At 39.5% G+C, this 23,673-nt stretch overlaps 1 protein-coding gene across 1 annotated transcript; it reads right to left on the bottom strand.

Moving 5' to 3' along the window:
* Positions 1-2,335: 2,335 nt before the first annotated feature.
* Positions 2,336-23,557, bottom strand: RADX (RPA1 related single stranded DNA binding protein, X-linked). The gene is made up of 15 exons (XM_066182044.1): positions 22,906-23,557; positions 21,407-21,549; positions 20,473-20,665; positions 17,276-17,384; positions 17,054-17,145; positions 16,837-16,959; positions 15,582-15,689; positions 14,868-15,035; positions 14,224-14,384; positions 13,627-13,811; positions 12,537-12,605; positions 7,834-7,913; positions 7,103-7,396; positions 5,744-5,926; positions 2,336-5,318 (listed from the first exon to the last, which is right to left on the bottom strand). Exons 1-15 carry the CDS (start codon positions 23,555-23,557, stop codon positions 5,173-5,175), a joined length of 2,706 nt encoding a protein of 901 aa, XP_066038141.1. The 3' UTR covers positions 2,336-5,172.
* Positions 23,558-23,673: the final 116 nt, after the last annotated feature.

Genomic DNA, 23,673 nt, shown 5'->3' with positions numbered 1-23,673 from the left:
GAGAGGAGAGGAGAGGAGAGGAGAGGAGAGGAGAGGAGAGGAGAGGAGAGGAGAGGAGAGGAGAGGAGAGGAGAGGAGAGGAGAGGAGAGGAGAGAGTGCCTGAATCTTTAAGTCTTGTGTTTTCTAAATAATTTATTGTCCCATTGGTCTTTTCTAGTGTCCCCCTCGAAGCCAGACTGCATTATCCCCAAACCACCAGAACAATTAACATTTTTTGGCTGTGAGTCCTCTCTTCCCCATTTTCATCCAGAAATCATAGCTGCTACTTTCTGTGGCAACAGCTTGCTGTGGAGGTGCACCTCTGTTTGTGGCTTTCTACGATTTCTGGTCTTTTCAGAAACACTGCTGCCCTGCCAGCCCCTCCTCACTGCAAAATCACTTTCTCCTTCCTAAGGGGAATGCTTTTGATGATTTTATTGGACCACATTTTTGTCCCTTGTGTTGCTTTGGAAAACTGCTGAATTTTTTTATACTCATAATTAGGTCCTTGAACATTCTTCTAACCATTCCTCCTTGGGTATAATCCACAGAGGGTCATCTTTCAGACGATCAAATGGTTTCAAATGCTGAATAAAGCTGTTACGCTGACAGATTCCAGCAAAGCAGCAGCATTTGCTATACTGCTGGGTGATCAAGTATTCTTAAAGATTTTTTTAAACTTGTATTTCCTCAACCTGATTCGGAGGACGTTGCCTCATATGTTACAACTATAAAAAAAGGAAACTAGACTAGTTTGGCACAAGCTGTCCTTGACAATGGTAAAAATGCAAAGAAGGGATTAAAAAAAAATTGTTTCAGAGGCACTTTAGGGATAAAAGTTGGACAAATGAAGCAGTAATTTCTTAGATGCTTCCTTTCTGAAAACAATGTATTTGTCCTTCAGATTTTGGACTTCTGTTTTCTACAGACCTCAAAGAAAACTGACCACATTCCAGGTCATATCCGTGTTCAGATTATCACATGTTGCAGGATTAGTAAAGCCCTGCCCACCTGAAGACATCCATTTTATCTGATTGTTCTCCAGCCTGTTTGTCTAAATGTATTTGCTTGTTAATTCACTCTGGTTAGAGATACTTCCTTTTTTTTTTTTAAGACTAAAACAAAACAAAAATTGACTACACCAAGCTTCACAGCAGCACATTGTGACTTTTCCCATATGGTCTTGAGCCTGCAGTTAATCTCCCTTTAGCCTGTGGTGCTGTCAGACCCCTTCCAGTGTTCTGGCCCCGGTCAATCGGGACTTGGTTGAGCCCGTTGCTCTCTGGCCCTCAGCCCTGTGGGAAGCTGCAGTTCAGGACCCCATTCCCAGTGGGGTGAGGGCTGGAAGGCAGAGAAAGGGCACACTTAGAACAAATGAAAGTCATCAGTACTCACCCAGATAGCAGCCACAGATTACAGCCTTTATTGTTAACTGCCTGCCAAGCCAGACTCTTCCTTTGGCCTCATTTCTCTACCTAATACAGTTCAAGTGCCTGGTAGGACTGCAGGGAGGCAGAGCCCTGCTGGCTGCTCCTCAACCCCTTTTCAACATGCAGTTTTCTCCTGCCCAGACTGCTCTCAAGGTGGCTCAGTCACTCCTAAATAGTTCACTGCTGTTGTGTTCATACAAGTGCCAAAGCAGCACAGCAACTCCTCTTGATGTGCATGAGTTTATTGTAGTGTTCATTTTATTCACACAACTTCCAGAGCTGTGAACAGACCCATCAGCCGGGTAGTCCATGAGGATTTGTGGATGTCAGTAACACTGGCTTTAGCAGATGTATTTCCTTGGGTGATAGAGGTGTAGTTTGCAGAGCCCAGAGCTGATTCAGCTGCTGTACAGAGCTCCTTCATCTTGAGGACATGTAACACCCAGCCTGGGTTGGGGAAGCAGCTGAGAGCTCTGTCACTAGTGCAGAGCAGATTTCTCCAAGCTCTTTCCCTTCCTGCAAGTTTACAGAGACAGCCCAGGAAGTGCTGTGATGCCAGCATGTCCAGAGCACACACAGCTGTGGCATTCCCAGCCCATTCAGCTGACAATCAGCCAAGGAATCGGCTCCTATCCCACTCTGCCTAGCCCCAGCTCTGGAGCATGGAGGTGGGGGAAGGGACAAACAGACTCTCCTTTTTCCTCTTTTTCTACAAAGATCATGCTGCACACTGTGTTGAAGCCAAGAGAAGCTGCACAGATGCTGGCAGAAGCTCGGCCTAGTTCTCCTTCAAAGTTTCTTGAAAGGAGTAAACATGACCGTGGAGAAGAGTCTTGGAAAATCAAAACAGCTAACAAGAAGTAAAAAGGAAAGAATTGGAAAGAAACAATCCAAGATGTTTACATATATTAATTCATTTATTTATATTATTTGCTTTTCTGTGGCACAACTTCTACATCACATTAATTCAAAATTAATATTATCTTTATTATCTATGACTTAGCATCTTTTATGCACTCAGACGTACCACTAACTACATATGCTCTACCTTCCTCCAATCTTTGAAATTAATGCTGAAAACACAAGAAACATGCAGATATAAGGTTTTAAAGTACAGTTCTTTGGTCAGATACACCTTCCACAGTAAAGAAATGTGCTCTGGTAGTATTTTACACTCAGCAGTAGCAATAAACAGCAGCAAGAAAGGTGATCCCTGTGATATTTTGCAGGACTAATCACTATCTTAGCTTAACACAGCAAAACAAACATGTTTTGACAGACTCAAGATCAAAAATACATTGGTTTTACACTTGTGTTAGTAAACACCAAATGAAGTAAAACAACAAGTGGTTTCTTGGCAGAGAGCACCTTTGGTCCAGTCTGACAGGGCTGGATTGGCAGGGAGGAGGGTGACAGGCAGAATGGTAAAATCACAGTAACACTGCAGCACTTCAGCCATTGAACTCCACATTTTAAGTTCAGTTTTATTTAGCAGGATGGTGACTCTACAGATTGATCCAGAGTAGTAAAATTCCAAGTCTACTACAGGCATTGGATATTCACCAGCTGCACACAGAAAGCCTATGCTTCCAACACTGACAATCCATTCTGCAAGAGTAAGTATCTCCCCTTCCCAGCTTCTGCCATGAAAGATTTCAAACACTTGATTAAAATAAAATTACATCCTTTAACATTTTAAGGACATTATCTATATTCCCCATAATTCTGACATTTTTTTTAGAGTTAGGAAGTTCTAACATATAGGTTGAAATGATTAATGCTTTAGGTTTAAAGTATACCAGCCGTGCAATGCCACAAACAGCTTTTGGCAGCGTTTCTATGGCATGGGATGGAGGGAGGTGGCTGAACCATCTCACCAGTGTGGCTCTATGACCATGTCAGCCACATCAGTCCTTTTGGACAAAGATAATTCCTATAAAAATTGCCTTAAGAGAGAACAGTTTCATTAAAATTAGACTTCGAACTGAAGTATATGTAAATAAAAAACACTGGCTGACACAGTCAGCATGGCTCAGTTTGGAACATGAAGTGCTGTGTGACTCTTGCTCCAGAGCAATGGCCTCTCACCTTCACATACCCGTAAGCAGCACAATGACACAAATAACACTGCAAGCAACACCCTACTCTTCTTGGGTTGGTGGTTTTTCATTTTGCCTTCTGTGGGTACTCTGAAAGGCATCAGTTGACAAACATTGCTCCAGAACTAATACTTCTGATTAATATCAAATAGACAGATACAATACAGTCACATTTAATTGACTTTCAGTTCCAGTGCAATTTAAGTAAAACTCTTCTTCTTAATATATTTTTAAACTGTAAACTACACTAGAAAGACAACAATAATTTTAATGATTTCATTGCTTTTTATCTCAAGTTGCCTGTGAACTTGTATGTAACAAAATCAATTACATTTCTCTGTCAAATTACCATTAATTGAAGATAGGGCACAACTTCAAGTACTTGAGGACAAAGTCCACTGCCCCCAGGGCAGAAAAGTGAGCTACTAGTTGAAAGAGGTTATCCCCAATGACCAACAGGCCGCTAAAATGTGCCTAAGAATATATCTGTTCCTATAAATTAACTCTGTGGGATTTACCTGGCAAGTCTCTGTAATTCTTGCTCCTCAAAGAATTGAATTGAGAGCAGTATTTCAAATGGACAAGTAGTCAAATTGCAATGATCTCCTGCTTGAAAATAATTTCGTAAGAATCCAGTTCTTTAAGTGATTTGAGGCTGTTGAACATGGGAGAAAAATGTGCTACTTGATTTTGGACCAGCAGGAGCCAGTTACTCCTTAGTACAGGCAAAATGTTGGCAGAATTTTCCAGTCTTGTGCTCTTGTGGAAGTAGCAGCTTCTCATAGTTGCTGAAATCCTTTATTTACTCAGAACACACCTAAAAATTATGTGGCAAACTGAATATCCTGCCATAATTAGCACTTCTTAAAAGCAGTTTTTTTCTTCCAAAGCTAGAAGCAGGTTCCAATAAAAAATTCTTCTAAAAAATATTTCATTACTCTTATTAATGAATAAAATATGCTAAAAATGTTTGGATGCTATACTCACTACCTAATACTCTACGTACAAAAGCAGATATATAAAATCAGAGCACTTGACCTTGCTCAGGTGAAAAGAACTGAAAGTGGTTTCCTGGATCATGGCACTAAAGGCACCATGGTATTTAACACACTTCACAGTAAGCTTCAAGCCTAAAGAGCAGTTAGGCTGCCTCTGGTAGCCTTCACTGAAAAAAGATCATTAAAGAACATCAAAATTCTAATCCCCAAGATTATTCTATCTTCCATCCTAAATTTTTATCACAGCCCATTTATTATTTTTCAAACACTGCCTTAAATATTAGGAAAGCTTTCCTCCCTTCTCAGTTTTCACTCAGATATATGCATTTCCTGTATATCCTTGTGTACAGCCAAAGAAAAACAGAAGACAAACACTTTTACCCCCTGGTATCCTGCCAAATGATCAGCTCACAGTACTGCCTATTCATCCATCTTAAACATCAGTGACAAAGACATTGTCTAATCTGTTTCAAGACTGAAAAATAAAGGCAACAATTGTCCTTTCCAGTTACATGGATGACCATTACAACCGCCCTAAGAATCGTGATTTGATATTGTGTCTGCTAGTTCTAGAAAAGTGCAATGTGTAGAGGGTGTATTCAAGTTACAGCAATTTTATTTCCCTCTTTTTTGAATAATAAACATTTGAAAATTAAATTATTAAATTACACTGGATCCAGCACACCTGATTCCACTGTCTTGTAGATTTTGCTCAGAAAGACTTCCACCTTATCATCACCCAAGTGACAGATGTCCAAGACGCAGATAACATGTTTGCCATCGAGGTCCTTTGCTGCTTTTACAATTTCATCTAGAAGTTAAGGAGAGGTGGTTTTAAAAGGCACTTGCTCTGTACTCTGTACACAATAAAAAAGTGTACAGAATTGATAATGTTTTCAATACAGTAATGTGTAGATGGTCAACCTTCTTTCAGTGAAAAATTTTGTTCATAAATCCCATCACTAGAAATTACAACATCAGAATTAGATATGAGTTTGTAGTTTGGATATTAAAATACTGTCTCCAGAGGATGAGAACAGCTCCAGCAAAAACTGCCTTCAAAATTCAGTATTACAGCATTTTACTAAAGGGGATGAAATAGAATTCACATCTCTTTCACCAAAGAGGGGAACAATGTCTGACCTACACCAGAGATTTCTAGAGAGGATTAACTCTTGCACTGAAAGATAAACCAAGAAATGATAAATGAGTAACATCAGTGAAGGGCAGTCTCACCTGAAAGAGGAAATGTGTCACAAAGTCTCCCACTGCTGGTGGCCTTCTGCTGGCATGCAAAGATACAGCTCATACAAGACAATAATGTATCATTCTGAATGTCTTCTAGTTGAAATAAGTGGGGATTGTCAGGACAAAACAGTGGAAGAAAAGCAACATCTATTGCTATGTCGTGGTTTATACCTGTTGAAGAAAAATATGTTATGTTAGCAGAAAACTTCCTATTCAGCCCATCAGCAACTTTGTGCACCTCTTCTCTTTTTTTTAAAAACAAACAAGTGCACTGTTTTTTATTTATATGTTCTTTGTCCATTCGTTAATAACTAATATCTAAAAATATGTTTCTATATAGGATTATACACAAGCGCATTCAAATTAATACGATGTTATGAAATACTACGGTTTAAGGTTAACAATGCTGATAGTTCAGAAAACATTAAACCTTGGGAGCCATTTCACCCTCCTTTTAACTTTATCTGCAAAGGTAGAGAAATTAACTTTAAAACCAGTAAAGTGTGAAATGCAGTGCTACTTTCATCTTCAATATTGTATTGTCAGTCCCAGGATTCTAATGACTTCAAATATTCAAACACCTTCTCTGCAAATGCCCCTTGGCAAATAATGAAAACTTTTAAATTATGGGAACTTAACATGAGCACTGTTAAGTAAGGCAGTTTCTGTCTCCTTTTAATGGGAAAACAAAATCAAACTTAAAAATCCTCAATAAAGCTAGCAAACAGATATACATCAACTTGCATATTTATATTTTAAAAAATAAAAATCAATCAACTGAGACTTCATGTAAACTAGAAGCAGCATGGAGCAGTTAATGAGCATGGCTAATGAAAGAAGGCACTTTTGGAGCAACAGAATGAAAAAACCAACTCAATAAGAATAATGCTGAAAAGAAGCACTTACAGTTGTCTTTTTCCTTTTAAGAACACTAACTTGTTTCTGATAAATATCTCCCCAGCAGAAAGTCAGCTGACAAGTGTAATTGAATAATTTGCCTGACTACATCAGGTTGAAATAGTGAACAAGACCTACTTCTAACTGAAATAATCAATAGTTTAAGGACTACACACATTCTTCAAATAACACTCGTAAGACTATACCAAAACCTGAAATTATACGAAAAGTGATACTAGAAACAAGATATTCAGGCATTTCATTGAAAGTATGTTTAATGATAATAAAAATTACCCTAAATGAGAACTCTAACAAAAATCTAAAATAGCAATAATTTTTCAAACCTCAGGAAATACTCAGAATCAAGTGATTCCTTTAGAGAAATCCAATCAGTTTCTGATGAACGCACTCTGCTCTTACTTAACCTTTATTACAAGGCAAGCTACTTACCCAGAACAGTCACTTCGTAATACCCAAGGCCATTAGCACTTTTAAACTCATTGATGTTTTTATCTGTCCTGGTTTCTATTGGCTGGTGCACTGCTGCATGAAGGTTGTACTGTTGCATAAGTAAGTCTTTGTGCACATAATCAAATTTACATGGGATACTTTCAGGGAAAATTTTGCTGTGATGAAAATAATTCATTAACTTGTCTTTCACTTGTGCCCACAGGTCACTCTGCCAGGAATCACAAGTGCTTCCAGTCTCTTCAGTTTCAGGTATATTACTCACTCCTTCTTGATCTATTATAAACACAGAAAACATTTAGTTGCTTATATTCTTATATAATTGCATCACTCCTCTGTTATATAAGAAATAATTTTCATTAGAGCATTTCAATTATGAAGACATGGCAGAAATTAATATGGCCAAGGTGCTTCTGAGATATTAAACTAAATTAAAACTTGTATAAAGATACACTGAAAATTTATTGTCCATAATGGGAAATAATCCAATGCTGTCCTTTCAGCCATCCCTTAGAACACAGCAGGCAATGCAGATTAGAATGACATTGATGATACATTGCTACAGTGGTTCCCCAGAGGCTGATGTAGCCAGATGTGCAGAGGAGCTGTCTTAGCAAAGGTTATAAGGATATCTTTGTTGCTTGGTTTGAACCTGTCAAAAAGAAGCAGTCTTAAGCCTCCTAAGATTAATATAACAACAATTTGCAACATACCTGTGCAGCACTGCAAACTGTCTGACACAGCCTGGCCATTTTTATCTTGCTCAGAATGTCCATGTTGATAATCATCTAAGCTATAAAAGAAAGTTACAGTGTGTATGCATATATATATATATATATTTCTCTTAAACCTAATTAACTTCAAACTCTATGCAGCAAAAGACAGACTTCTAGTGATAAATGACAGGAGCTCGAGTGAATGAGCTGATTCCTTATCGTGAGAGTTGTATACAGCTTGACACAACGAGACCGCCCATGCTGGGTAAATCAGCTTAGCAAAGCTCACGGCTACCCCTGCCTGAATCCTGGCTTTGGGAAACGGATGGGGAAGCGTTTTACACTCACAGCCCGGTGTCTGCTGCCCTCTACGGGCACCTGGCGGAAATACCACGTGTGACACAGCCAACCAGCACAGGTGACCAACAGGTGACTCGATCGCAAAAACCTGGTGCTCAGCATGCGAATGCACTGTCCTGTCATCCCCTTCAGCACCGAGAAACACAGTATGAATGGAGCCATGTCACCACTCCGGAATCCAAAACGACAGAAATGACAAATCTCTATTTTCCTGTGGACATACTGTCCTGTTGTAATGACCAGTTCAATGAATCAAACTAGGTATCTGTTAAAACTTTCTTTTTTTTAACCATAAAGTTTTGAATTAACGCTAAGAAACTATTCTTTACCAATCTCTAATAAATTAACTAGGGTATGATGCAGGAGAAAAACATAAGAGCCACTCTGCAAGCAAACATGGTAATGTAAGCTCTGAGGCCCATTTATTCTTTTCTTCTTTGATCCATTCCTCTTATTAGAATAAAACTCACCATGATGTCTGAAAAAACTTAGGGAAAAGACTATCTTGATTATCTTGCATCACAAACAACTGCAATAGGTAAGACTTTGTTAAGGTACCATTAAAATTCCAGACTATCAAAGTAGCTAATCATATCCACAAGATATAGACAGTAAAAAAGGAATCAAAGATGATTGTTGTTTAGTGGACCATACTGTATTTCATAAGGATTTGAAGGTTTTAAAATAATTTTTCTATTTCATACTAGGGTGTAGCTTGAAAATTTCATGTCAACATTTTGTAACAAATGGAAAATATCTAAAATAATATCTAGTGAAAAGATCAAAGGAAATACACTGTGGGTTTTGAGTATGAAAGCATATTTTATGAAATGCACTCCCATCATGGCTATATCATCACTGAAGTGACCTCCTTGTGATGTCCAAACTCAGGCACAAAAGAATGCTCACTTAAACACTACAACCTGTGCAATTACAACCTAGAAAATCAATTTTTACTTTTGAGATTTGGACCTGTCAAACATAAAATGAAACCCCAGCACAGTGCTAAGAAAGGCTTACTCAGAAACAAACATGTCAAGTTACATACATGCCAACTTCTCTCCTCATTACAGCACAGGATTAAACCAAGTCATATTGCTGACAAGTGGATATCATGGAAAGAGGATATCATGTTTTTTATTCTTTTAAAATTGTCTAGTTTTGGAAGTGAATAGGCTCTGATTTAAAGCAAGTAGATCCTCAGGAAAATATGAAAAAAAAAAAACTTGTCATGGTTTTTCCCCACTTCTTTCACAGACCTGTAGCTGGGATAATTTCTACCTGCCCAACACATTACTCCCCCAGGTCTGCTTTGTGCTGGATATGTGAACAGCCTGACTTGAGCTAGGCTTTTAAGGGAAACTACCTGTCTCCACACACAGGCCATGTACTTCTTTGTGAGCCATTATGTCTGCAATGCACCTGATGCCACCCAAATCCTTCCACTTACTGCAATGTACTCCTGCTGTTGTACACCAAAACACCCACAGCCTATTTCACCCATGCAAGCCTTAGGAGAATGTGTGCCCTGCTGGATTTGCTGTTTCCAGCCTGCACTCTGCAGGCCCCCCCTTTTCACTTCACTTTCAGATACATTGATATTCAACTTGTCAGTCATTTTAATTTAAAGTATTTTCATTGAAAATAACATCAGTCAAAATATATGGCAGATCAGTATTTTCAGAAGCTATTGGGAAAATAAGCATGTCCCAGGCTTCACACCTATTTCCTAAGCCCTGGGACTAAATGCGATAAATGAAATTAGAAAAAAATAGTTACAACTTGCAGCTATGCCCAAACAATGCAAGGAAGTAAAGTGCCTTGAAACAACACCACAGAACACCCACTCACTGATAAAACTGGCAAAATTTATTTTATAGACTGGTTTGAAATGAACTACCTATTCTGACACCAATTTACTAAACACATCTACCACAGCAAGTAACAGAGAGACCAAACAGACTTTTATGGTAACTTGACAAGTCTACATGTATTGATTTTTGGTATCTTCTAATTTCTCCCTGACAAATTCTGATTTATGTGCAAGAGAGGTATGAAGGAAACATCACATGCTGTGGAACTTTCGGTCATACAAACCTCAAGACGAATTTCCCTCTCTTATAGAGTGCTCATTCCCTAGCTGTCACATCCATGGGAAGGAAAAAAGGACAAAAGGGTCTACGTGACAAAAAACCACAGAAGAGAAACTGCAAGGGTAGAAGCATGCAAACAAGTTCACTTCAAGCAGTATGGAGTGGGAACATCCAGTGCAGCAATTCCACGATAACATGCTAAATTTACAAAGATTAAAATTCCACAAAAACTACTGTACTTCTTTCACCTTCACATAAAAATAATCCTTTCTGAAGTTCCTGATCTCTCCTCATTCACAATCACTTCATTCTCTATAAATTTATCCAACTACTTTGGATAAATTAAATGCTTAGAAGTACCATTATTGGAAGAACTTTGCTAGCAAGGATATAAATATCAACAGTAATACTAAATTACCCAGTTTCTCTGTTCTTTCTGAAACCCTTAAAAATCAGGTAAGTTACCTCAGAAATGCAGGAACTTTAGCTGTCAACAAAAAGCTTCAAAATAAGCTCTTACTGCTTAAAAAACAAAAAAATGCAACCATGTGCTGCAAACAACATACAAAAAAACTTGATGCAGAATAGTTTAAGCTACAATATGTACTTTAAAACATATTCTACTATTGGACTCAACAAACTTTGTGGGCCCCTTCCAACTCAGAATATTCTGTGAAATATGTGAAGTTTGTTAAAAATACTGTTGTTATTTCATCAACATATTGAAGTACTTCAGTGAGAGCTGACATTCTGCTACATCTAAGGTACAGAAAACAACGCAATTTTAAATTATGTCAGCTGACTTTCTATTTTTCTTTGGCAATTTGGAGAATTCAGCACAATTCTACAGTTAAGTTACAGAAATACGTGAGTTACCTTTGAATTATATAGAGTGAAACAGCTTTCCATAATCCAACACAGACTTTCTCCTCCTTTAGCTGGGGTTCTAGCACTAATGGCATAGAGAGGACACACAGGTAGCGAGGAGAGTAGCAGATTGAGAAAAGCAGAGAACAAAGTAAACATGCCTTAACTTCTGGCTTCACCTATAAGAAACGGGGAGAAGACATTCTTCCCATCCTTCCCCCCACCCAGGAAAAAGCGGAACATTTCTCAGCAAGCAAAAGAAAACAGGATTCCTTACAGTCAAGGAAAACCTCCTGATTTTCCTATGGATTTGCACAAGTGCCTGCAAGCACCTGCACCACCTGCAGAACTGTGACCCTAAAGCCAGGCGGTGCTTTTAACAAACCAGCTGCAAAGCCAGGTAACCATTTCTCCTAGAAAATGCAGTTACTACCAAATGACCTAGGAAACAACAGACACAGGGGTTTAAAAGAGCTTCATTTATCCCACAGAAAAAGCTGTTACAAATTAGCTTCCAATAAGTGTGTTTCAAGAAAACAAGCATGCTTGTAGGGGAGCAATACTGGCAGAATGGTCAACAGCTTTGATCAGCTCCCTCATTACCACTGCTGCCCTATTCCTAGTACCATGATTCTTGAGTTTAAGGGGGGAAAAGATGCTAAAAGTAAACCAAAAAGGCAACTGAGCCTTATATGAAGCCATGACATAAATCCAGATCACTGCCAAAACACACAAACATCCTAAATTCTGACATCAAGGAGTTCAAACATTCAAGTTGCTCAAGTTCTGTCTGGAACAGGTGACAGGAATTTTTGGCCCTTAAACAAAATGCACAAAGGAAAGTAGCTTGTAACCCCTGGTTAACAACTAAAAGCACTCATTCGGTTTTCTTAATAATTTCACTTTTGTAGTCATTTCAGTAGGTTCCAGACTTGACAGGGCTCTGGATATGAAATTCCTATCTGAACTTCAAAAAACCCCCACCTTCTCTGGATCCAAACTGAGTTATGTAACAACTGAGTGCTGAGGAGTGAAAGGAGACAGGGGAATAGTTTCCCAGGGATGACTATACTAACACCTCTGTAACATCGGGGAAAATGTACAACTCAGCCACCACCAGAAAGTCCATTAGTTACCATGATGAACCTCTGTTATTATATATTCCCTCAGTAGTAGAAATATAAGCTGTTTAATACCACACTCAAAATTATGCCTGAGATATATTTAGAGTTGGTGCAGACGAGTGAATAGAAAACATTAAACTCTACCCTGATCTGTTCTTTAATTTTAATTCCTTAGAGATTCCTGTAAAATTTTTACTCAGAGTATTTTTGTTTGATTATTGTAATTATTCAACACAATTAATTTCGTGTGACTTACCCAAGTTTTCTTCTTACAGTCCGTGTAAAATAGGGGTAAGATGATACAGGACTAACAGATGTACCTCTCCTTGAAGTAGGAAATTCACCATTATTTTTCAGTATCTATTTAAATGGCAATTCACAAAGCAAGGGACTTCCATGTCTTTCTCTCAGGCAGAACTAAACTAAGACACTCAAATGCTGGAAGTTTTCATATGGAACAGAATATACTAAGTTTGCTATAACACTGCCAAGACAGAACTTCTATGTACCAAGGTTTTCTTAATACTAAATTTTCATTCAATCCTAATTATATTTTATTTCATTTCTTCTCAAAATACTCTAAATATCCACTCTCTTCACACATTATGACTTATGGATGTGAAACGTAAAAGAGAAAAGTATACTCTTTATAGTATGAAAAATCCACTGCAAAAAAACCCAGATGTGGCTGGCCTGACTTTTGAAACTTTCCATCTGTCAATGTATACACCAGGCTCTCAATAATGAGTATGGGTGTAGTAGATTTTACACATATGTTGCAACAAAGGGCAATCTTGTGCAAGCAGTTACTTTACTCTTGAATCTAACACAGTTGTATCAGACAAATAAGTTATTTTGAGCCCTTAATTATCACATGACCACCATCTACCTTCCTTTCTGACAGCAAGTACACTCCATTGCCCAGAAATGAAAAATAAGGCATGTTTGAAATTAAGGAACAGGTATATCTGATTCTGCATTTTCAGTCAAGATATCTGATTTCCTCACACCACTGTAACTGTTGTTTATTTCACAGATAGGTCACTAAACTATATTTCAAGTTCAAGTATTAACTACTTTTATTTCAAATCTTTGAGCTCAATAACAAAGTAGTATAAATATTATTCAGAAGAGAGCACTGCAAACCTACTGTAATTAATCCTTCATTATCATGGACAGTAAAATTGTCATCACCTGATGCTAGGAAAAGTATGTAACTACATTTTAAAGATTCAACTATATATGTTTTTAAAGCTTTCTCATGTATTTTCTACAGCCTGGGCTCTGGCCTAATTTCTGAAAACACTTTTTAGAAGATCCACCACATATTTATGAAGAGAGCTTACAGTTCTGCATCTCTTCTGCCTCTCTTTTTCTTGGCTGAACTCCCCTCTGACAGCAGAGCTTGGTCCTGATGCTCCTCAGGAGTGCAGGGTGGCCCCAGAAAAGACTCAACTTCTTCATTTTTTCCCATGTCAACACAGTCTTCTTTGGACACAGAAGAACTTCCAAGAGAGTGAGAAGTATTTTTCTGCAACAACAGTTAATTGTTTCAATACTTCCAATACACTTCAAGCTATTTCTTCCAAGTCAAAAACCTGCAAATTTCTAACAGTCACCTTACATCTAGCAGGTATTATCTAATCATGTTAATAAGGTAAATTCTGTCTAGAAAGTGACAAGTGAGCACATTGCAGCAGTTGCCTCTCCTACACTCCAAATTACATCAGGTTATCAGTCAAACTAGCAACTTTGAAACAGTTACAAGTTTTACAGAGAACTGCCAAAAAACTTTCAGAGAAGCACCGGATCATTGTTTTTTAAATTTTTGCTCTCAAAAATCAGATTAAGAGACAATATAATTAGGTTCTGAACTCAAATGCAAAATTCTCAGTTCTAATGACAATCACAGCTGCTTTGGCATTAACTCTCAGACACAGTACCTGGATGAGTTCCCCTCCTGGGGCTTCTTTAGCTGCAACACTGTAGCTGATGCATCTTATGGCACTGATTATTCCCTGAACAGCAATTCGCTTGTGCTCCCTGTAGTGCAGGTCTTCAATCTCTTTCCCTATTTCACCTATGGGTTTCAAAACTGATTCAACTGCAAAAAGGAAATTTCCAGAATCAAATTTCATAGAAATATAATAGCAAAATCTCTGAACACAAGACTATTTTTTTTTACTAAATATTAAATTGATTGAAACTTATGCTTTTAAAAAATTCTACTTCTTTTCGTTACCCACATCACATAGAAAAAAAATTAAAACAATAAACCTTTTTAGCCCATAAGCACCCACTAGTATGCATTATCAGACACCATAATTTCTGTTTCAGGTGAAATTTCCAGTTCAATGTACCCTTCAGAATAACTATTCCAAATTTTGATTTAGCAGAATATTCAGAGTAAAACTTCTGAGTACATGTGTAACTCATGTCAGCTTCTACAGTTCTCCTGCAGCTAAAGGTGTGATATTTCCTGTGGGGTGAGGATTTAGCCTAAGAAACAGTCACAAAAGGGAGTTTTTCCTGGAGTAAGACTGACTGAAAAAGGTCAAAAATCTTACAGATATTTGATATATGATACCTTCATTGTTTTTACAGTACTTCACAAAGCTATCAGGAGGTCGTGGAAAAGGGTAGTAGCCACCGATGACAGTTTTCTTTATTTGATCAGCTTCACTTTGTGATTTTGTCCACTCAATGAAGTTTTTCACTTTGGCATCCTTGGTGTATGGCTGGCCCTTGTGCCACCCTTTTAAAACAAAAATAATCAGGTATCAAAACCAAAGCAGGTTAGTGAAATTTGTTCTCATTTTGAAACTCTCCTGAACGCTACCTAGAAACAACAAATTAAGAAAATCTTGACTGGAGAGTATAAAAGATGTCCTTTGTCAAGAGTGTTTTACAAAATTAGTACCTTGAATTTCCTGACTACACTTGCATTTGGCACCTAAAGTTAGACAAACACTAAGTAACAGAAAAAACCAAAACAATTAGCAAAAAAGTACCTAAAATAGGAAAGCTGCAAGTGTTTTCTTATGTTTTAATTAAGAGGTAATCACCATTGCTATCAGAAGATTAACAGCCTGAAAGAATTAGTAAATATATGTCTTAACCTAGAAATACTTTTCACAGGATAAACCCACTTAAATGCCTCACAAAAAAGCCTTTTTCTTTTCTGCAATAATGTTTCATTATTACCTCATAGTCTACACTGATTATTTTGTTGTGAAATGAAAATACCCTTTCCAAAGAAATAATATGAGAACTACATAAAACTAGAACTAATTTAAGTTACCTGTAATGAATATTTGACTTTCATTTGAAGTCGTAAGGTAAACTGTCCTGGAAGGATTCTCAGTGAGGCCCTGGATCACTCTCATCTGTGTACACACCAAGTATGTCACTGGAGAAAAAAAAAGAAACTTCAGTTTTTTCTTCCTGACAGCTCATTGATTTTAAAATGGCAAGACTGACACACATTGGATTAATTTTATTAAGTCCTCTAAACAAGACAATTTAGTTCTTGATGCTACAAATGTTTAATGCATGTTTGGAGTCTCCACAAATTACCACATGGACATGTAATTAAATCTTCAACTTAATTTCAGCATTGATATTACAACTAAAACATGAGATACTTCATCAGGTAGGATATCATTGAAACAAACAGCACAAATATTGGTATTAGATGGTTGTGTTTCTTAAGGATTAAAAGTATAAAATCATGAGAAATTATGACACACCACTGCAAAACTTCTAAACAGAGCTCAAACTCACTCTTTTGTTAGTATCTCAGTTAAACACTGGAATGTCATTCTTTCCCACTTCCCCAGAACACCCAAGATGAATGCAGCCATAATCTTAGCAGGACTGTGCAGCTGGTGCTGCATCAAATTATATAAAAAATGCATATCAACACCAACCAGTGTTAAAAAAAAGAATGAGTGCTTGGAGAAGAGAAAAGAGGCAAGAAGAAATATTTAAAGCTCTTTTAAAATCCGTCATTAAGGATTCCCTAGTTTGAAATTTATTACTCTTAGCTCATGTGTGGTAACTAACACAGCTGGGTGATGACTGCTGTTTGGGCAAAAAACACTGATTCAAAGAAAAGAAGCCTTTCCCACTTTCACCTCACTCTTCATTAAATCCCCTTTAATTATTCTGGTCCAGAAAAAAAATCAGGTATTTACAGGTCAAGAGGAGCAAGAGATTTGACCAGCTGCTGCCTTTAATTGCCTCTGCTGCAAGAGGTGTTGCCCAGGTGCTTCTTAAAAGAAACGTCTGAAATGAAGGAGATCACAGGAGCCCCAGGCCCAGCTGTCCATCTAATCGTTTACACAAACTGACAGACTGCAATTCATAAGGATTTAAAATACTCAAACTATATTTTTATTTTTAAATTTTAATTTCTGATCAACTATCTTCTGCTTGAGGAGATAAATCATGATAGTTTTTTACTCAGTGGCAACTAATCTCAGAATTAGAAATTTGCAATGGATTAGAAAAATGTTACAAATAATTATTATTAAGTATTATAGAGAAATGAATACTTGGATGAATACGCTCAAACACATCTGGCTGAGAAGTTGCAAACAATTCCAGGATGAATGGTTGGTCCGAGGTCCCATCAATGGCATGTGCCCAACGATAGAGCCAGAAGTCTTCACTGTGTTCTATATAAACAAATATTAAGAAAAATGTATAAGCATTTACTTAGAAATTTAGAAACTATTTGATAAATTCTGAAAGTCATATTTTTAAAAAAACCTCTTTTTCTGGCTCGCTCAGCCCTTCCTACAAACGTCACAAGACCAATAACATCACAGGAATAATTGTGCGGTAAGTCATCCAGTTCTGACCTAAAACCAAAATAGAAGAAAGCTGGGTAAGCTTTCTTAGAAACTGTGCAAAAAGCATTTCCAATTAGCATTCACTATAAGGTAGTGTAATTTAAATTTCAGCTTGATAACCAACAAAATTCTATTTTACCTTGTGATAAACCTATATTTAACTTCAGGTAATCCCCACTCTGGCTTAACCATTTCTTCTGGAATAATACTGATTTCAGTAGGAGGATCCCGAACATTAAGGCTAATTTCTGACAAAAAAAAAAAAGTCAGTAACATTTATAGCATGAATACAAATTATCATAGTCATCATCATCATCGTTATATTAATAATATTACAAAAATAGCAACAACCCATAAAGAAACCAGGGTAACGTTTCTGTAAAATTATTCATCAGTTTCTCTGAGTTCAGGTTTTCATCAAAAGAAAGTAATTCAGGTAGAACAAAGCAGTTTTATCATCTGAGTAATGTTAAACTTTCCAATTGCCTACATGAGCCAACTAGTCCAATCCAGACAGTATTTTAACAGAAACTAATCCAACCATACTGATTAGATACAAAGTACTTTTTACACTAGCTTAGTTGTCAAATGTCAGTAAGATCTGAAACTGATGTGCAGACAACAAAGTAAAACAGAACCAGCACACAAGAACTTCCATATTTGATGCCAGTTCAGGTAATTGTTAATAGGCTAGAAATATACCATGGCCATAGTGGAAAACAAAAGTTCTTCTCATGCCTGTTTCATAGCACCTGAAAATTTTAATTTATTAATCAAACTGTTTAGATGCTAAATTACCAACATGGTGGAGCACTGGAGCAAGCAAGGTTTTTCAAACAGGTTAAAAAATACAGGAAGAATGGCTTCTGCTTCTATACAAGGCAGTACACTATGGTCTAATAACAGGGCAAATCTTGCTGGTTTATAAAAGACAGATTCTGATGAAGTTCCTTGGGTTTGAGTAAGGGATTATGCAAATAATGCACCCAGAAAAGTAATTAAGTAGATACAAATAATGCATACAACTGTTTATGTAATTACATTTGGTGCCTCACCCTGGCAGTGCAACATTAGGAAGGTGTTCTACTTAAAGTAAGACCCTCTACTTAGGAATATTCTCTAGGCTTCTGCTTTCTAGAAATGTATTTGGAGGACAATTGTGGTTTTGCACATGGCCTTTTAGGACAGTATCGCTGAGAAAATTCCTGAAACAAAACTCTCCCACGCATCAAAACTATCTCTCAATTGTTCCATTCTTTTGAGATTAGATGTAACTCATACACCCAGGTCAAGATTATACCCTGGGATGAGTCAGGAGCTAAGATCAGTCCAAGCTGTCATCCGTGCCACACAAATTCAGGGACGTGTGATAATGAAATGTGCACTGTCTAGCAGTGGAATTCAAAGCACTGGTACTAAGTTCCAACTAAAGATTTTAGGTTGTGAAACAGCACCTCTCAGCAAGCCCCACAATGCTACAGCTGCAAACAGGGGCCAGCAATGCAGAGTTCACTTCACAGAAGTCTGGGGATGTGCCTGAAGCACAGCACCTTGCAGGACTCTCCATTTGGAAACTCTTTAACACTGAGGACTTGATAACTCTCCAGATACATTGTACACTATTGTACAATATTTGAAGGTGAACGGTTCGAAGGGCACACTGGAAAGTTGGGATTTGATGGAATTACAAATTGAAAATAAATGAAGAAAAAGTAATTATTACTTAAGAGATTCAGTGTAATTGAAACTTGAAATATTGCTCCACATTGGGCATATACAGACATACATAGTGAGGCAATAAATTTCCCTTCATCTGAACAAAAAAACCCCCTTCATGCAATGGAAGTCGCACAAATTCCATGTTACAAATGCCCTAGAATTTTTCTGGATATTCTGGTCTCTTGCGACTCTCTTCTTAGAGGACATATGGTCATACTACCCATCCATGCGTCACGGGACTATGTCAATTCATATTAAGACAAAAATTCCCAGCTTCGTGCAAAGAACTGAGATTCGGAACATGTTTCTGTAGTTTACCTGTGCACCATGGCACTTTCCAGTGGAGTGACTGCTAGTTTTTCCATTACACAGCTATCATCCTTTACAGCCCAGTAGTCAAGTTGGACACTTTGATCTCTTTGTTCCCACTTCCACCCCAATAATGCTTGTAAGAAATCAGAAGTGCAGAGTGAATAAGGCCATGAAAATGCAGAGATATTTGCCCATAGGGAAAGTCACCTCAGATGGCATATTTTATTTTGTCTTCTTTGCATAGAAAGGTTTTGTGGCAATTATAATTGTTTTCAGGGTTGGCTTGTAATTGTCATCTCCTTCCCTCACAAATTTCCACACCTGCCTTAACATTTCTATCTCTTGCTAAGTCATCACAAACACTTAATTCATTCAGATCTGGTTTTAATACAAATATTTAACAGTCAGGGAAGATATTGCTTCTGGAAGTGAAAACATTGTTTATTTGTGTGCACTGTAGCAACTCCACTGGGAAACTGTCTATGTCAATAAGTTATACATACATCACCCTTCACCAACATGCACATTGTTTCAAGAAGTTATTTGAAATTTCTGAATGTTGGCTGTCATTTTGTTCTGAGTATAAAAGCACAAAATGGGGAAGAGTTCATACAGAGTGAAGGAAGAGAGAAAACAACCCCAAAGTTGATCAAATCCAGTTTGAAAAGGCCACTACTGTTATATTGCAGGTCTTGTATTTTTTATACAGTTCCTTTGAGTATCTACCACACTAAACAACTGGCCAGTAAGAAAATGCTTTTCTGTAACCAAGGAATATTCTTTATGCACACACTCCCACGGTGATGCTCCTCTTTCAGCACACAGTAGTCATCAATGCAACTTTTTACTCTGTGGAGCTGTGCAGATATTGTGGGCCCTGACAGTACACACTAAAATCTGAAGTCAGATGAGGGGATAATGTCCTTCAATGGCCTGGAAAAAGGTGTGAGCAGTGTACAACTGGTATGTGTATTATAAAGCCGGAAGTAGAATCAGATTAAAATTTATTACCAGAGGCCTGTCTTTATATCCTCAGTTCCTGATATCAGGGATTCTTTTTTTGTTTCTTCATTTTTTAAATACAGGTTTTAACTAATTGTGGCAGTAAACCTTGTAGACATGATTCAATATAAACAGGGAACAGCAAGAACCTGGATGCTCAGACACCTTTCAGAGGTACTAATTAAGGATTTATACCTTATCAATTAGTCTCAGCAATGGATCACTTTCTAATTTGTTTCTATGGAGAGCTATTTTGCACAGCTGTATTTCATTGATTAAAAACAGGTTTCTGCAATACTTAACCAATTGTAGCAAATCTCTTCATCTGTGAATCCCCTGGCGTGGGGTGTGTTTTAAAGGGATAACTGGTTTTGATGGTGTACTTGGTGAGGAGGAGCACTGTGCCAACATTCATGCTGTGATACCACTCAGGACACAGAGAATTCCACAAAACCATTGACATCATGCCTGAGCCATCAGCAACTTCAAAGTAAGCCTGAAGAAAAAAGAGACAATATGCAATAATCTTATTTATTATCATTCTGGTATGTATTTGTTTTGGATAATGCACCAGGTGCTTGACTCATAAAAAACTTCTCTGTTACAAATGGATATAGAGGATGTTCCAGAACTTGTACTGAATACTAGAGCTGAAAAAATCCCCAGTTTTGAAACTAGGCAAATGCTGAATCTGAAACTGAGCAGATCAGTAAGCAGGAAAAAAAAGATTTTTAAACTAACCCACCACACCTCCAGTCTCCTTTTCCAAGAAGTTCAACACAAAAATATCACAAGCTAAATATATTAGAAAAATCATTAAGAATTTTACAGTAAAATAATTTAATAATCTATCTGGAAAGTCACCTGATGAGAGAATCAGGTCTTAGAAATCATTTAAAAATATTGCCTTTAATTTTTTGGACAGGACATACTAACTCCAACTGTCAAAGTGTAGAGACGAGAAATGTTTAGGCTGTTAAACTTATTAACACCTCGAAGTATCTTTTTCTTCACAAAAAGCTCGAATGAACTATAGTAACTGAAACGCATCCACTAAAGTTTGTATATATGTGATCACAACATTCAGCATTTCCTGCTCTAGAGTGCTCAGCATTTTTGTAAAGGCAGCATTTTCCATACAAAATAGCTATAAAATAATTTTATGTGCTTACTATATGGGAAAATTATTTTCAAATATCCTATAGCAATTTGTTTGAGTGCATTTATCCCTCTTTACCTGATAAGGCATATCCATTTTTTTCTCTGGTTTTCCATAGTACCTTAGTCTAGATTTGTGAAGGATTCTCACAAGAAGTGGATGGAAATGCACTCTGCTTCTCCATGTCATTTCCAGATGACCAAGATTAGTCAGTTTGGAGACTAAGGTTAAGGGGTGGGGAAAGAAAAGACCGAAAAAGAACATTCATGATTGAACATGTAAGTTTTCAGGAGTAAAGTGCCATGATGTCACATGTATTTTATTAATGTTTCTAGCATTTAAAAAGGGTCATTTGCTGATATCATTCACCAATAACTTCTGTCATGAACTATCTGCACGCAGCATAGTTTTGTTGTTTTGGTTTTTTTTAATTGAGAGTGATGACAAATTTTAAATGACACAGAAGTGTTGTCAGATGAGCAGAAGGGCCATTACATACACATGTCGGCTTACAAGGGAACCACAGTAGTGCAGAAGCCCTGTTAACACCTCTCTACCTCACCAGGCCTCATGGAATGGCCTGAGCCCCTCAACACTGACCACATTTTAGGTAGCAGCTTCTAAGTGTGAGCATCCTGCCCCACAGACCAGCCATCAGACTACCACTGCACCCAGTGTCCTTGACACCTCAGAAGACTCGGCACAAGCACCACAGCTACATGTTTTCAGTCAGTATTTCCTAGAGTTTAACAAACTCTCTGAAAGCAACAGTGAATCACAGGGGTTGGGTTCAAAGGGGTCATCTCTCATGGCAACACTCAGTCATGGGAGGGACAGAGTGCACCAGACCAGGTTACTCAGAGCCTCATCCAAGCTGGTCTTCAATACTCCCGGGGATGGAGCATCCACAAGCTGGTAACTCTGGGCAACCTGCGCCAGTGCCTCACCATCCTCCCGGGTGAAGAGGTTTTTCCCACAGGAACAGGCGAGCTGTGACACAGGCAGCACATTCCCAGTGGGGCCAAACACAGCTAGAGGATACAAGGGAGCTCAGCCCAGCTGCACAAGCAATCACAGAATCGATTCGGTTGGAAAAGATCCCTAAAATCATCGCGTCCAATCCGTGGCCAAACACCACCCTGTCCAGCCAGGCCGCGGCACCAAACGCCACATCCAGTCTTGTCTTCAACACCTCCAGGAACGGTAACTCCATCACCTTCCTGGGCAGCCCGTTCAAATGCCTGATCACCCTTTCTGTGAAGGAATTCCTCCTTATGCGCAACCTAAACCATCGCTTAAGACTGTGTGCCCTCGCACTACCGCTGGTTGCCTGGGAGAAGAGCCCGACCCCCAGCCGGCTACATCCTCCTGTCAGCTGATTGTCGAGAGCAAAAATGTACCCCGAGTCTCCTCTTCTGCAGGCTGAGCCCCCTCAGCCGCCCCTCACAGGACCGGCGCTCCCGACCCTTCCCCGGCTCCGTCGCCCAACAAACGGCACGGCCCCCTCCCTCTGGGTGTCCCGGGGCGCTCTCAGGGCGTCCCTCCCGCACCCCTACAGCCGCCTCCTCCGGGCTTACCGTCCACATCCACCTGCACCGGGGGCCTGTCCGGCACCCACATGTCTCCATAGGGATCCTCGTTGTTCCAGAGCGGCAGGTAGTGCCTATTGTCCCCGCGGAGGGGCTGGAGCGGGCGGTGCCCGTCGGGCGGGGTGCCCGCGGCGGCGGCGGCGGCGTCCCCGGCCCGCTCCAGCCCCTCCAGGCAGAGGAAGCCGCGGTTCAGGCGCTTCTCGTCGTAGCGGTACGAGCAGCGCGTGAGGCGGAGGCGCGTGCCCGCCCGCAGGCGCGCGCGGTGCACGAGCCCGTTGAGGCGCGGCGCGAGGTGGCAGCGGTGCCGGCGAGCGCCGTCCGCCAGCGTCACGTCGTACCAGTACTGGTGGGGGGCGGCGGGCGGCGCCTGCGCCAGGTACCGCTCCACCGCCACCACCGTCACGGCCGGCGGCTCCGCGGGCGCCGCGCTCAGCTGCGAGGAGCCCTGCACCTCCTCAAACACCCTCTGCAGACAGAAGGCCCCGCCGCCCTCCGCCGGAGCCGCCGCCCGACTCTCCTCGGCGCGTTCCGGGGTAGGGTCCTGCATGACAGCGTCCTGGCCGCCCCTCCCGGGCGAGAGCCGCGGCCCGGGGCGCTGCCGGGCCCGGTGGCAGCGGCGGCGGCGGGTTCCCGCTGTCATGGCTGAGCGGGGGCGCCGCCCCCATCGCGCGCGCGCGCAGGGGCGGGGCGGGCGCGCGCGCGCCGTTCAAACCGCTAACGGCCGGGGCGGAGGCGGGGACAGCGACACGGGCACAC

Source organism: Chamaea fasciata, unplaced genomic scaffold (assembly GCF_029207755.1).
Source record: "Chamaea fasciata isolate MVZ Bird 193981 ecotype frontalis unplaced genomic scaffold, bChaFas1.0.hap1 SCAF_4, whole genome shotgun sequence".
In the NCBI taxonomy this organism is placed as follows: Eukaryota; Metazoa; Chordata; class Aves; order Passeriformes; family Sylviidae; genus Chamaea; species Chamaea fasciata.
This window is presented reverse-complemented; position numbering and strand designations above follow the sequence as displayed.